The sequence below is a fragment of the Trachemys scripta genome, chromosome 16 (assembly GCF_013100865.1).
Source record: "Trachemys scripta elegans isolate TJP31775 chromosome 16, CAS_Tse_1.0, whole genome shotgun sequence".
Classification (NCBI taxonomy): domain Eukaryota; kingdom Metazoa; phylum Chordata; order Testudines; family Emydidae; genus Trachemys; species Trachemys scripta.
Genome location: NC_048313.1, coordinates 12036149 through 12050999, shown reverse-complemented (window position 1 = coordinate 12050999; position 14851 = coordinate 12036149). Strand labels below are relative to the sequence as shown.

At 43.8% G+C, this 14851-nt stretch overlaps 1 protein-coding gene across 2 annotated transcripts in view; it reads right to left on the bottom strand.

Annotated features, from left to right (window-relative positions):
- The window catches only part of SCN8A (sodium voltage-gated channel alpha subunit 8), a 115591-nt gene that overhangs the window by 26551 nt on the left and 74189 nt on the right, over positions 1-14851 (bottom strand). Inside the window, exons 12-16 of one of the 2 annotated variants that reach the window (XM_034792118.1) lie at positions 12552-12944; positions 8810-8945; positions 6071-6309; positions 3574-3747; positions 1364-1720 (exon numbers count right to left, since the gene is read on the bottom strand). In XM_034792118.1, coding sequence (XP_034648009.1) covers positions 1364-1720; positions 3574-3747; positions 6071-6309; positions 8810-8945; positions 12552-12944 — 1299 coding nt within the window. The remainder of the gene's footprint in view (positions 1-1363; positions 1721-3573; positions 3748-6070; positions 6310-8809; positions 8946-12551; positions 12945-14851) is intronic. The other variant, XM_034792119.1, reaches the window with a different exon arrangement.

The window sequence follows — 14851 nt, the reverse complement described above, 5'->3', positions numbered from 1 at the left end:
ATCTTCATCCAGCCTACATTTATGACTGAGCTAGAGCACAGTTTTTAGAAAAAAAATTCCCAATCTTGATTCAGAGACTTTAAAAAGACTTTGGGGCCCTTCCCTTGCTTTCCCCTCCTTCCCCTCTATCATTTAGTTTTAGCAGGAAAACTGGGTTTTCTTCTCGTCAAATTCCTTTAGCCCATCACACCATGTGTGGGTCAATCTCCTTTGACTGATAGTTTTGTGCCACTGGCTTTTATAACAGAGTAGCTGGATGCTTTTGTGGTGGGCACCCAATGAGGTCCTGATGCTGCAAAGCATTTAAGCATGGAGCTGTCTTATCAAATTCATATTCACATGCTTAAAATTAAGCAAATGCTTAAATGCTTTGCTGGATTGGCACATAAATGGGTTAAAGTAGTAAAATACTACTTTGAGATCACAGTGCCATCACCAACAATTTAAATATTAATAGATTTCAGGATGAACTGACATTTGAGGGCTAATTTATCCTTTTACCTACTTACTTCATAGGGAGTTTAGGAAGTAATTCTGGATACAATCTCATATATTAAACATAGGGCTGCGGTGCAAAATTGTTAAAAAAATTATTTGAAAACTTGTTTTGGGTGATTTAAAAATTTGGGTTGAGGTCAGGAGGAGTGGGGAGTTGTCTGAAATTTTGTGAAACAGGGTTTTCACTCTAGTATGTGAAAATTCACATTTTTGAATGATTGATGTAAAAACTGATTTTTATCCAAAATTTAAAGTTTTTCTTCTTTCATAAAGCAGGGCCATTTTCACCACAAGATCTCAAAACACTTTATAAACATTTAATTAAACCTCACAGCAGCCCTATGAGGCAGACATGTATTTACTACACCAGTTTTACAAATGGGTAAATGGAGGACCAAATTCTACTCCCACTTACTCTGGTTTAAATCCAGACTAATCTGGAGTTACAGCAAGGTAAATGAGAGCAGACTTTGGGGGCAGAGAGGTTAAAGTCCATATTTTCAAACGTGGGCTTTAAGGCCCCAATCATGCAAACAAGTATGCACATGCTTAACCTTGCAGAATCAGGGCTTAACTTTGGGTGCCCGACTTTAGGAACCTACTGCCAGAAGCGCTAAGCACCCCCAAGTTCCAACATGAAGTCAATGAGAGCTGCAGCCGCTCAAGACCTCTGAACAGGAGTCACAAGGGTCTCTAAAGCTGGGCATCCAGAATTAGAGGCCTAAAGGATTTGTACCCAAGGCCACACAAAGTCCATGGTAGAGCCTGGAATAGAACAAGAGTCCCCAGTGGCAGTCCTGTGGTCTCACCACTGCCTCCCCACCCACAAGCAATCAATAAGACAATAAGCAAATCATTTACTGACCACCAAATTCCCGATGACCATGACCATCATGAAGACAATCAAGCACATGGCCTGTCCTGCCACTTCCATACAATCCCACATAGTCTCAATCCACTCCCCACACAGCACACGGAAGACAATAAGGAAGGAGTGGAAGAAATCGTGCATGTGCCATCGGGGCAGCACACACTCCACGTTGATCTTGCAGACACATTCCTTGTAGCTCTTGCCAAAGAGCTGCATGCCCACCACAGCAAAGATGAACACGATGATGGCCAGCACCAAGGTCAGGTTTCCCAAGGCACCCACTGAGTTACCAATGATTTTTATCAGCATGTTCAGAGTGGGCCAGGACTTTGCCAGCTTGAAGACTCTCAGCTACATAAAGAAACCAAAAACAAAGAGATACAAACAACACTTAATTCATCTTCTTCTAAAACAGACAGACAAATCCACAGAGAAATCATTATGGTGACAAGTCCTAGATTCTAAGGGATGCGCACCTCAGACCTCTACCACTGAAGTTAATGGGAGTGGACGATGCTCAGCAGCTCTCTGAATTTGGCCTTGTATGTTTTATATTCAATTCCCCTCACACCCTTAAATTAATTTCATGTTTGAAAAGAAAAAAAAAATCAAGTTTCCTTCTTGCTTAGCAAACTCTTGAGTGATGGATGAAATGAACCACATGAAATCAGGTGCCCAAAGGTTAAGATCTTTTTATAAATGCCTTTCAGTCTTACCCCTGGGCAAGAAGGGCCTGATATCCCCAAGTGCTCAGCGCTCATAACGGGGGCCAGATTTCCAAAGAGCTCATCTTCCAATTAGGCCTCTGAATAATTGGCCAAACTTTCAAAAGCTGAACTTAAGTGTCACAATGGCAGCTGCTAAGCACTGAATTTTTTGGACAATCTGAGCATCACACTGAGCCTGCTGGACCCCAGCCCTTTCAAACATTTGGCCCTACCACCGGGGCCCAGTTTTCGAACGTTCTGAGCACCCCTAACTCTAGATTAAACTGCTGGAGGCTACTGGTGCTCAACACTTCTGAAAATCAGGCCCTAACATGCCAATTATCTCACTTTGCTACAGCATAACATACACCCAGCCAGGACTGCCTTTTGGTAGTTTGTTTTTAGTCCTCTGGACAACTGAAGACTGCCTCTGAACAAAGTACACGGCCCAGGCTAGAATGGACTTTTTATTTTGTTTTAATGCCAAGCTAAGAACCTTACACTCAAGTGGACCCTTCAAACGCTATCCTTCCCCTGCCAACATGCAGCTGAGCCACCTCATTCTCATGCAACACAAGAGCTGAGTGGATTCAGTACCCTTCCATTCTCAGTCATTTATGCAGAATGAGGTGAATGGATTGGGGGGAGGGACAGAAGTCTAAGGCTATGTCTACACTACGCAGCTTTTAGTGACACAGTTGTGCCACTACAGCCATGCCGCTAAAAGGCGCGCAGTGTAGCCACTGTTTGCTGTCTCTCCTGCCGACAAAGCGCTGTTCACACTGGCGCTTGTGGTCGACAAAACTTTTGTCTTTGGGGGTGTGGGGGTGTTTTTTTAACACCTCTGAACGACAAAAGTTTTGTCTTTCACTTGCCAGTGTAGATATAGCCGAAGAAACCTGCATCAAAAGACAAGGAAGATGCAGCAAAGGACAATTCACAATTACCAGCCACCACTCCAGTGCCTGCTAACTGGGGAGCTCCCATCGCTTTGACAGGAGGACCATGCACAGACAGCTTATAGAGTTGGGCCCTGAAACAGCACTGTTAAAATATAAGAGCCCAATCTCATTCCCAGTGAAGCCAATTAGCAACATTCCCATGGATTTAGTTGCAAGCAGGATGAGGTCCTAATTCAGGAGAGCTGTATATAACCCTTATGGCCAGATCCTGTGAGATGACAATCCTCACGGACTTCAGTGGGACCTGCAGGTGCTCAGCTCCTGCCTACTGTTGCATGTGCAGGCCAACCGACACTGCTGGTTAGAATTTCCAGACTGGAGCGAAAGGTGCGCGTGTGTATCCATGTGTGGAATACACATAGGGAACAGCACTCAAAGAAAAAAAATTTTTTTAAGAGAAACAACAACCCACAACCATAGAATCTCCCCCAAACAGAACCAATGAATATTTTTAACCAGAATAACTTATATAAAAGATTTTCTAGTAGCTGCAAGACAAGAAACTTCAAAAAGAAATGGGAGAAATATGGAATACCAATCGGAAAGATCGCAGCACTGAAAGCCCTTCCACGTCTGCTAGACCCAGTTCCATTAAACTGAGGGAGACAATAAATCCGTCAAAAATGTTCCAACCTTCTTGGAAATAATAGTAGGGGTCCATGGCTATGAGCTTCAGGAACATTTCTGCTGTGAAAATTCCAGTGAAAACCTGGAGTGTAAAGGAGACAAAAAGAGAGCACGCACACACGCGCCCACACACAGATACACAAACACACACACACAAAGATTCTCCTTAGTTTGGTTTCAGATACTCAATATACATCTCAAAGATAGGTTAACAGTGAACTAAGAATGGGGACCCTGCAATGCTCCTTGTACCAATTCAAATGCACTGCCATGGGCTTGCGTACAATGGGTTATTCCCTCCACTGGTGTAGCTGCGCTGGTGCAACCCTTACTGGCTTCCCTGGTAATCGTTATCATATCAAGACCTTACAGACAGATTTTCAGAAGTGATCGAAACTTTAGGGTCTCCAGCTATGGTCCAGCCTGGTGCCACCCCAATGACGTCAATATGAGCTTTGCCATCACTTTCAGTGCTCACAGGATCATGCCCTGAGGCAGGCACAGCCGGATCCTCCGCTGGCGTAAGCCAGCATAGCTCCGCTGAGTTCGGTTATGTTCATCAGGCCCTGTAAGTGCGGAGCATCTGCAGCTCCCACGGACTGCAATCAGAACTGCAGGTGCACAGAACCCCTGAAAGTCACCTCTGAAAATATCAGCCTCGCAAGTATTTGAGTCTGAGCCTGAGAGATGCCAAGCACCCACAAACCCTACTGATCTTCACATGAGCTGCAGAAGGAACTCTGCACCTCCTCCGGATCGGTCCCCTTTTAGAGCAATGAATCACTTAGTACAGTGCAGGAAAAAGTCATGGGACCATTGTGCAAAACCTGAGTAAAGAGTCTTTTGGGCAGGACACTGTACTCCTCCCTCTGAAGAGCACAGGCACCCCCCATGCTCCCTGGTTGCTACAGCCTTAAGGCCATGGAGGCCTCTGCAGAGCATGTGTTCCCCATCAGTTTTGGGCATTGGTCAGTTGATCCGCAGAGCAGAGGAACCACTGGGCTTCCTTTCTCTTCTTCCCATCCTCAACCCCTGCACTGACCAGAAAGACTACTCATTGCACCGCCCATGAGCAGCCGAATCGCTCCATTTGGGGCCCTTTGTGCCCACTGGAGAACGACAGAGAATTAGTCATTAGCCCTGTGCTCTGACCTTTGGCCTACAGCGTTACTGGATCTCCCCTGCTCCTCCATCTCCTGCTGAAGCGACCCCCTTCTTACCTTACTGGTATGGGCCCTGCCTGGAAAGTCACTTAACCTGGAAGCCATTTCACCCACCACGTGGGCAGTCCACACTACAGCTGTGACCCTACTACTGTTTGCTGCCCAGAGGAAACATTTCCCTCATGGAATTCTGCTAGTAAGGCAATAACTTAAGGTAGTAATTATTCATGGTAAGTCATGGCCCTTCTCTGCTAATTGCAGATACATTGCAGTTTAAACCATTCCTTGGGCAGCAGGATGGCTAATTATTAGTCAGCAACATGACTGCCCACAACACTGCTGTAGGGAGAGGGGAACTAACAGGAGACAGTCTAAATCACAAAGAGGGGAAGATGACATTCTGGAGTAAATAAGAGAGTGGCAGATAGCATCTAACAGCACCCCCATCTCCCAACACCACAACAAGAAATCTCCACTCTTCGTGAAACTACACACAAGTGCACAGGGTTAAAAAAAAAAGGGTGGTGCACTCTGGTCTAATAATAAAAATATCTAACTCTCATGTAGCGCTTTTCATCAGTAGATCTCAAAACACTTTGCAAAAGGAGGGCAACATTGTTATTCCCGTTTTACAGATGGGGAAACGGAGGCACCGAGAACTAACTTTCCCAAGGTCACACAGCATGCCAGTGGGAATAGGACCCAGGTCTCCTGAGCCCCAGGCCAGTGCTCTCTCCTCTAGGAGGCACACGGCCTCCTCCTGATGAGTTGAAGTGTGATCTTCATGGCAAAGAGACACCTTACCACTCCCCCTCCCCTCCCGGGCCTCATGCCTGCTGAGAGGCCGAGATCCCTTGGCAGCAGCACTCTCAGTGATGTAGGGTCAAGTCCCCTGCACTCCCTTTCCAGCTCATCTAGTGCTCTGTAGGCCCTATTCTACATCCACAGAAGCCAGTGTGAAAGACTTCCATTGACTTGAGTGGGCATTGGATCAGTCCCCCATCTGCATCTGCACTATAGAGGATCTTGCCACTCATTTCAGGCAGTGCCTAGATGTCTGGGAAAACGCACAGACCTTCTAAAAGAATACAGAAGGATCTTGACAGCTAGTTCATTTACCCTTACTGTTATTTATTATTTGAATTATTATAAAAGTGAATCTGCTTGTCACTGTTAACACAAAGCCTGAGTTTAACAAACCCTCTGTACCCCCTACAACATGTTTTTCCAAAGCACTCTTACCAGATTTCCTACAGTCAGAACATCTTGAAACTCAGGGGTCATGGGATGGTGTTCCATCGCCATAAACAAAGTGTTCAGCACAATACAGATGGTAATGGCCAGGTCGACAAAGGGATCCATGACAATCATGTTCACTATCTCCTTCAGCCTGATCCAATGTGGGTGGCACTCCCAGATCAGGAAGGTGTTGGCAAATTTGTACCAACAGGGGGGACACTTCCTCTGGGACTCTTCCAACTCTGCAGTTACAAAACAAAATAGCAAAGAGTCAGGTCTTGTCCTCCTAGATCTGTCTTAATGTGTTAACATGACTTCAGTATCATTTCACTGCTCCCCTTGGCTACGTTGAATCCACCTTGTGTCTTTGCTATACTTTGCTTTAAGCTCTTTGGTGCAGAGAGTCTCTTTGCTGTATGTCTGTACTGTGCCCAATACTGTGGGGCTGGGGCGTCTAGGTGATCCCATAATACAAATTAAAATAACAATAATGGATCCCATAACTGTTTTACCCAAGAGCCCAACCTGTGGGTTTAGGCTGTGATTCAACAATCACTGCAGTTAACGGGCCTCCACACATTGGGCCCTCAGACCTCACCCAGGGCCGGCTCCAGGCACCAGCTTTGCAAGCAGGTATTTGGGGCGGCCACTCCGGAGAGGGGCGGCAGGTCCAGCTATTCGACGGCAATTCGGTGGACGGTCCCTCACTCCTGCTCGGAGCAAAGGACCTCCCGCCAAATTGCCGCCCCAGATCGCGGCTTTTTTTTTGGGGGGCTGCCTGGGGCAGCCAAAACCCTGGAGCCGGCCCTGACCTCACCTATATTGAAAGTTGCACCAGTTTAGCTAAAGATGCCATTTAAAACTATGCAACACAGTGGTGTGGACACACTTAGTTCAATTTAAAACCCAGCTTATATCAATGTAGTTCAACTCAGTAAAGAATCAATTTGGGATAAACTGATACAAGCCTGGCTTAAATCAAATTAAGAGCCTCTACGTAGAGTTTTGAATCAGTTTTTAAACCAATTTAAAATGTTGGTGAAATTTTGAACACAGCTAAGGCCTAACCCAGGTGGTGCATGACACAATGCGGCAAAAGGATTTAATCAGCCAGCAGCTGATTAAAATGAATGTTGTCCATTTAGAGAAAGCCAACATGAACGCAACACCTGTGCCTTAAGTGGGTTTATTAATTTAAGATATTTTTACATTTCTCCTGGAAACTTATCTAACTTTTTGCCCATACTTTGGCCTCCGGTTAGTCTATCCAAGCTGCACACAACTGTCCAAGGTGGTGGTTGTATTTTTGCTTGGGAAGGGACGGGTGCTTTGGTGGATTTCTCCAACTCCAGTTCGTCTTTTGGTTGCTAAGAATATGGTTGCCTTGGTTTTCTGAAAGTTTAAAAAGAAAAAAAGGACCACAGCACTGGAGCTGTAAGAGTCTGTGCAGGAGGGAAGCCACACAGCAACCTTGCTCTATTTTCAAAGTATATATAATTTTCCTATATATTATTACAGGATCCTGTAAGAATCAGAGAACACCCCCCCCACACACATACATCTGTCATTCTCAAACTCTTACAGCCTCTTGCAGAATATATTTGGAAATCAGCGTCATTTGCTCATCTCTATCTACTGCTTATTTCAGCATTTCTGTCACATTCAGGTCACTTTCTCTTGACAGCTGACATAGCCAAGATCTCAATGCAGTTCAGATCTCTCTATTCCTGGGCTTCAGGCAAAGGAGACTTTCTCCATTCCCCATAGGTGCAGAACACCTATACATTCAGATTGAGTGACAACTATAGTTTCCCTTTTGCACATTGTTATTGGAACCAGAACATACATCTGTTGTTTTCACTCCCCCACACCTGGAAGTATGTGAGTGTTTGAAGAGGTGCAAATTTAGGTGCAAACAAAATGCACAAGTACATACTTCTCCAGTGCTTAATTTGTAATGAAAGAGATGCCAGGGCTATGAACTGCCAAGCCTAGAGGTGCTGGCAAGCCGTGGCACAAATTAAGCGCTGTACTTCTCTAAGGGAGGAATCACCACTAAGTTAAGCATCAATTCTTTGGTGCCTTCACAGCAGCTCAGCAGAAAAATCCATTTGCCTCCCTCTGCTCTGACCGCCAACCTCCATGGCTGCCTACAAGCAGTTGTGTTGCCCAGATCCCCTCCTTTAATGTCTTTCCACCAATCTCCTTAATGTATCAGTAATAAAGGGACTGGCCTTAATGTGATATGCATTGTTTTAAGGTAATAGCTATGTGTTGCATTGTTCGAAAGGGGAACAAATACAGCTGTGCAAAATGCTCAGAGCTTTCTAGCTCACAGTTTGGGGCTTGTTACAAAGCCACAACTTGGGGCCCAGTTCACAAGACTGAGCCATGGAGGAATTTGTGGTTCTGAGTAGAAGCCAGGCAGAACTCCAGTTCCACACATCTCCCACCCAAAACACTGAAGTTTCAGTTGAGGGGAGGTTTGAAACTTATATGAATCCAAACAAGGGGGGAAAGGAAACCACAACCCCCCAAATTGTCACACTGATGCAGAAACAAACACATTGCTGCATGAGTCAAACTGGATGCAGAAACAACAGGGATCGAACCCACCATCCTTCGATTTCCTTCTAGTTACCAGCAATATGTCTTTTAGTTTCTCCAAGGCGGAAACAAGGGGGCACTAGGCACACACATAAACACATACATACACACTAAATTACATGGCATTGTGCACACCTTCTACAAGGGTATTAGTTACAACAGTCATTATACTGTTGGTTCGATCCTTTCTTCCATAAGATGCATTCAGTTGATCCATTGAGACCAAGAGAGACCCGGTAGGTTTCTTTTTAATTTCCACCTCAGTAGTACCCTGCAAAATTCACATGTCTAATTAGAACAGACTCTGGATCCATCTGAAACTTTGCATACTGTCACGTTAGATAGATAGCACATGCACCCAAGGGAGAAAATAAGACAGGGTTTGTTTTTTCCCCAATACTGATGTCATTCCTTATTCAAGAGCCTGATGCTTTTATCTTACGTAACATTACGGACGCTGCTTCCTCAGGCTGCAGCAATAGTTTGCACTGCTTAAAAAAAAATGTGGTTCCTGGAAGCTTAGTATTTCCTAGATATTCTTAATGTAGAGCATTTTAATATTTAAGACCAACCAAAAGGATAGTTTTAAAAAATTGGCAATTTCTGCAGAGCCCTTTGCTCCGCAAGAAGCCCAATTTAAATCAATGGGAGGAAGGGTAGGCTTGTTACTAATGTACTAACTGGGACACAGGAGATCTTGGGTCAGCACCTGGCACAATGGGTCCCTGATCTTGATTAATCTAGTCTCCCGCTCCAACCACTCAACTATATACTTTCCACACACCGCCCCTTAGAGCTAGAATTGAGACCAGGTGTCCTAGCTCCTTAGTTATATAGAAATTTCTAATGCAGACAGAGTCAGAGAGAAATGTGGCAGTGCACCTGGGGGCACTGTGACATTAGTTTTTTCTGTATTCATACTGTCCATCTGTGCTAATGTTTGCGCTGGCTATTTATTGCACTCCCTTCGTTTCCATAAACGATGGCCAGACCAGAAATGAAGACTTTTCTTCTGCATGAGCACAAGGATTTGCAGCCTTAGAAAAGCTACGGACTCTAAATATGAAAGAGCATTTGCACAGATTTTTCTGTGAATTTCACTGAGGTACAAAGCAGCATAAACTCCACATTTCTGCTAGTGCAACAGAGAGCACGGATGTTATTTTGTGTATTGTTACATCTACCGAAAACCAAATAAAGAGAAGTCATTTTTTACTAGAGCAACCAAAAAAAAGGGGGTAGGGGGTGGGGGGAAGCATCAGTAATAAAGGGACTGGCCTGTGTTCAAATGCATTTGCAGTCATATGGCTGCATCTTGTGAACACAAGCACAACAAGGTGCTCACAAGTCAGGCAACTGTGCAACAATACAGCCTCATTTGGTCCCCAAATGTGGGATTATTTCAGTGCCCTGTATCTGAAAATTGGGGTCATGACAAGTGGTCGGCCCTTGGCAGCGCATTGAGAACACATTCCAGCCCACTGAGAACAACGTGAGCTGCTGGTCATTAAGGACAGACTACAGTGCAAGGGCCCAGTGCTCTCAACTCCTATTCAAGTCAACAGCCAAAATCTGGATTTTGTTACACAAGACAGATGTCATCATTTCTTCGGCTTTGCTCCAGTAAAGGACTAATCTTACCCAATGGGAGCAAATCTAGGCCCAGAAATCTTTGTGTGTTACCAACGGTTTATTGCTTTGCCCTCAATATAGGAGTCTGCCATCAGTTGCTTGTGAAAAGAACCTATGTACCTTAAACAGCCTTCTGTCTCCCTTTCTTAAGGAAATGGAATACTTACTCTATGAGTGACTAAGGTATCCTGCATAACCCATGTGATTCCTCATTGGTCATGATGGTTAATTGGTATTTGCATTGTTTAACTACAGGTATAGCCAGTTATCAAAAAGAACTGCCAAGTAACCAGTGTATCCAGTATCACATAACACAGAAGTCTCTCTTCAGGTGTCTTTCATGCATTCGTCATGCTAATTACAATTTCTAATATTTCCATGCTGTGTTAGAAAAAGAACAAAATATTCAAACTACACATTATATTAACATGCTAACTGGGGAAAAAGGTAAGAACTAAAGTTTAACGTAACTAAGGAAGGGTCAATAAAGCCTCAAGGATGAATCAAGGATTAGAGGGTATTAATTTAGGTTGCAAAAATTAAAAAAAAAAACTGCTTGGAATTTACGAACACACTAGCTGAATTTTCCCCAAAAGCTATTTTTTGTAGACAGCTCACAAATGATCTTGCTACCCTTTCTTTTTATCGAAGGCCAAACAATACCTTCTAACTAGCACATAATAGTACAGGTTCTCTCCTGCTTTCTAGACTAATTTGTTTTGTTGACATATTTTTAAATGAATTTTTTTACTGAAGTTCATTCAACCCTTTTATTTTAAAAGGTCACTGTCAAGAGAAAAATCAGATATTAAAAAAAATTCAAAGAAAAATTATTTCCTCCATTGTGTTAAAAATTTCCCTTGTGGAAAAGCCCTGTAGAATTTGAGGGAGATTAAATCAATATGATTCAATAGATATCATCCTAAACAATTTATAGAATGTAAAGGCCCTGATTTGGCAACCTGAGCCAAACTGATGTACAGCAACGCGCATGACTGAACAGATCCATATGCATAAATCAGATTGCGGGATTGGGGCCTGATAATTATATTATGCTCTACGGTTCCATAGGCTGGTTTTTAAAATTCTATCGCAAGATTGTCTGTTAAATTCTATAGGATTTCACACAGAAGGATGAGATGATTACAATGGAAGGATTTTAAAAATTAAATTAAGTTTACTTTCCAGCCATCTAAACTGATGGTTTCATTTTCTGCATTTCATTCCACTTGGGCAGTGAAACTAGACTGGTCAGAGTCTCTGCTCTATTTATAGTCAGTTTCACCTCCTGTTTCTCGTGAACTAGTGCCATGATGGGAAAGTTTAAATCTAAAATGAAACTGTTTTCATTGAAATTATTTTCTTAATTCCATTAAAACATTTCTTTCTTACTAGGTTTTGTAATATATATTACAAAAAAGAACAAAACCTATATTTTGGATCCAAATTACTTGACAGTGTTTCCTTTTAAGCCTCATATTTCACCTGGATTCCCCTTCTCATAGGTCTGATCTTCCCCAAAGCTGTCACTCATGGTGCCTGATTTGGTTCTTTGTTTGAAATTGCTCTCTCACTCTCTCCTTCCTTCACTTCTAGGACTCCAATCCTGCAAGCTGGTCCAGGCAGGTGTGGCGCTCCCAAAAGCTGCTCCACTTACCCACTGAAGTTCATGGAACTCCTTTGGAGTGTACAGAGGTAAGAGTTTGTTCCACCTAGAACTGACTGCAGGATCGTGGCCTTCGAATGTAAAAATTCTCTGCCCTGTTTACATTTGTTTTTAAAATTATTCCTCCATAAAGGATTTTTCTTTTAAATTTGGTGGGATTTTAAAAATTTCTCTGCCTTTTATTTCCCTTTAAATTCCCAAATAACATTCCTCAGTTGTGGAGAAACTTTCCAGCAAATCTTGGTCTATTTCCCCTCCCACGCCTCTGAAAAAAAACTGTTCCTAAGAATTGCCATGACAAATGGCAGGTTTATTATATCCTTAATGAAAACCTCAATTCCAAGCCTTTTTTTTCCCCCCAGGAAACCAGGAGGTGGGTCAGTAGGTTACTACAAGAAGAAAGGAAGGGAGTAACTGAAGCATGGCAGTCTTTGAATCCAATACAGACTATATAGTCTGTGGTTAGACAAACCAATTTTCATTCCATCAGGGTGTCCATTTGGCTTGGAGGGCGGCATACAGGAAAGCAGGAAAGGGCAGACCGCCATGCCTAGACTATCTACTCATTGACTTCCTTACACTGTCATCGGTAGCTGCCTTATTTATTTTCACCTCAGGCAGAAGGCGTCCCATGGGCCTATTGGATGCTGGGCCGCCAATAAGGGACACCACGCCATTACAATCCACTGTGCTATTCCTTTTCACGTTCCGGCGGATGCTGGGAAAGATCCGTGAGGACCGGCTGCCCTGACTGTAGCCACTGTAGCCGCTGTAGCTGCTTCTCCGTTCCCGGCCACGGAAGGGGATGAAAAGGGAATCTCTCCTGCCTTCGCTCTCCTCCACCGTGCTGTGCTCATCATCAGCAAATTCGTTCTCTGAACCTGGATCACGGAAGCGCCCTCTGAAGCTGAAGATGCTGCTTTTGCTGTTGTGCCGGGAGAGGAAAGGGGAGCCTGGGATGCTGAGAAGGGACTGAGAGGGAGAAGAGAAAGAACAGCGATGGTGTGAATGATAGAGAGAAAAGAGATCACAGAAGGCCACTCTCATCCCTGGATCTTGGCCCATCCATTCACACTGGACAAGTCAGTGCAATTGTCAGTTTGGTACAAATGGACTCACTACTGTTTTTAAAGGGTAGTTACCTGCATTCCATAAACCACATCACTTAAACTGAAAGCTCTTTGGGACAGAGAGTGCCTTTTTGTTCTGGTCTGTACAGTGCCCGGCATAGAATCATAGAACTGGAAGGGACCTCGAGAGGTCATCTAGTCCAGTCCTCTGCACTTGTGGGGGGAGGAATAGCTCAGCGGTTTGAGCATTGGCCTGCTAAACCCAGGGTTGTGAGTTCAATCCTTAAGGGGGCCACTTAGGGATCTGGGGCAAAAATCTGTCTGGGGATTGGCCCTGCTTTGAGCAGGGGGTTGGACTAGATAACCTTCTGAGGTACCTTCCAACCCTGATATTCTATGATTTCACAAATGAAATGCCATTTTAAATTTGGGGAGAGGGATAGCTCAGTGGTTTGAGCATTGGCCTGCTAAACCCAGGGTTGTGAGTTCAATTCTTGAGGGGACCACTTAGGGATCGGAGGCAAAATCAGTACTTGGTCCTGCTAGTGAAGGCAGGGGGCTGGACTCAATGACCTTTCAAGGTCCCTTCCAGTTCTAGGAGATAGTCTTAAATAAATAAATGGAGATATCCTAATTATCTAGACCATCCGTGACAGGTGTTTGTCCAACCTGCTCTTAAAAATCCCCAATGATGGAGATTCCACAACCTCCCTAGGCAATTTATTCCAGTGCTTAACCACTCTGACAGTTAGGAAGTTTTTCCTAATGTCCAACCTAAACTGCCCTTGCTGCAATTTAAGCCCATTGCTTCTTGTCCTATCCTCAAAGGTTAAGAAGAACAATTTTTCTCCCTCCTCCTTGTAACAACCTTTTATGTACTTGAAAACTGTTATGTCCCCTCTCAGTCTTCTCTTCTCCAGACTAAACAAACCCAATTTTTTCAATCTTTCCTCATAGGTCATGTTTTCTAGACCTTTAATCATTTTTGTTGCTCTTCTCTGGACTCTCTCCAATTTGTCCACATCTTTCCTGAAATGTGTCACCCAGAACTGGACACGATACTCCAGTTGAGGCCTAATCAGTGCGGAGTAGAGCGAAATAATTACTCCTCATGTCTTGCTTACAATACTCCTGCTAATACATCCCAGAATGATGTTTGCTTTTTTTGCAACAGTGTTACACTGTTGACTCATATTTAGCTTGTGATCCACTATGACCCCCCAGATCCCTTTCCACAGTACTCCTTCCTAGGCGGTCATTTCTCATTTTGTATGTGTGCAACTGATTGTTCCTTCCTAAGCAGAGTACTTTTGCATTTGTCCTTATTGAATTTCATCCTATTTAGTTCAGACCATTTCTCGAGTTTGTTCAGATCATTTTGAATTTTAATCCTATCCTCCGAAGCACTTGCAACTCCTCCCAGCTTGGTATCATCTGCAAACTTTATAAGTGTGCTCTCTATGCCATTATCTAAACCATTGATGAAGATATTGAACAGAACCAGACCCAGACCTGATCCCTGCAGGAACCCACTCGTTATGCCCTTCCAGCAGGACTGTGAACCACTGATAACTACTCTCTGGAAACGATTTTCCAACCAGTTATGCACCCACCTTATAGTAGCTCCATCTATGTTGTATTTCCCTAGTTTGTTTATGAGAAGGTCATGTGAGACAGTATCAAAAGCCTTATTAAAGACAAGATATACCACATCTACCGCTTCCCCCCTATTCACAAGCCTTGTTACCCTTTCAAAGAAAGCTATCAGGTTGGTGTGACACGATTTGTTCTTGACAAATCCATGCTGAC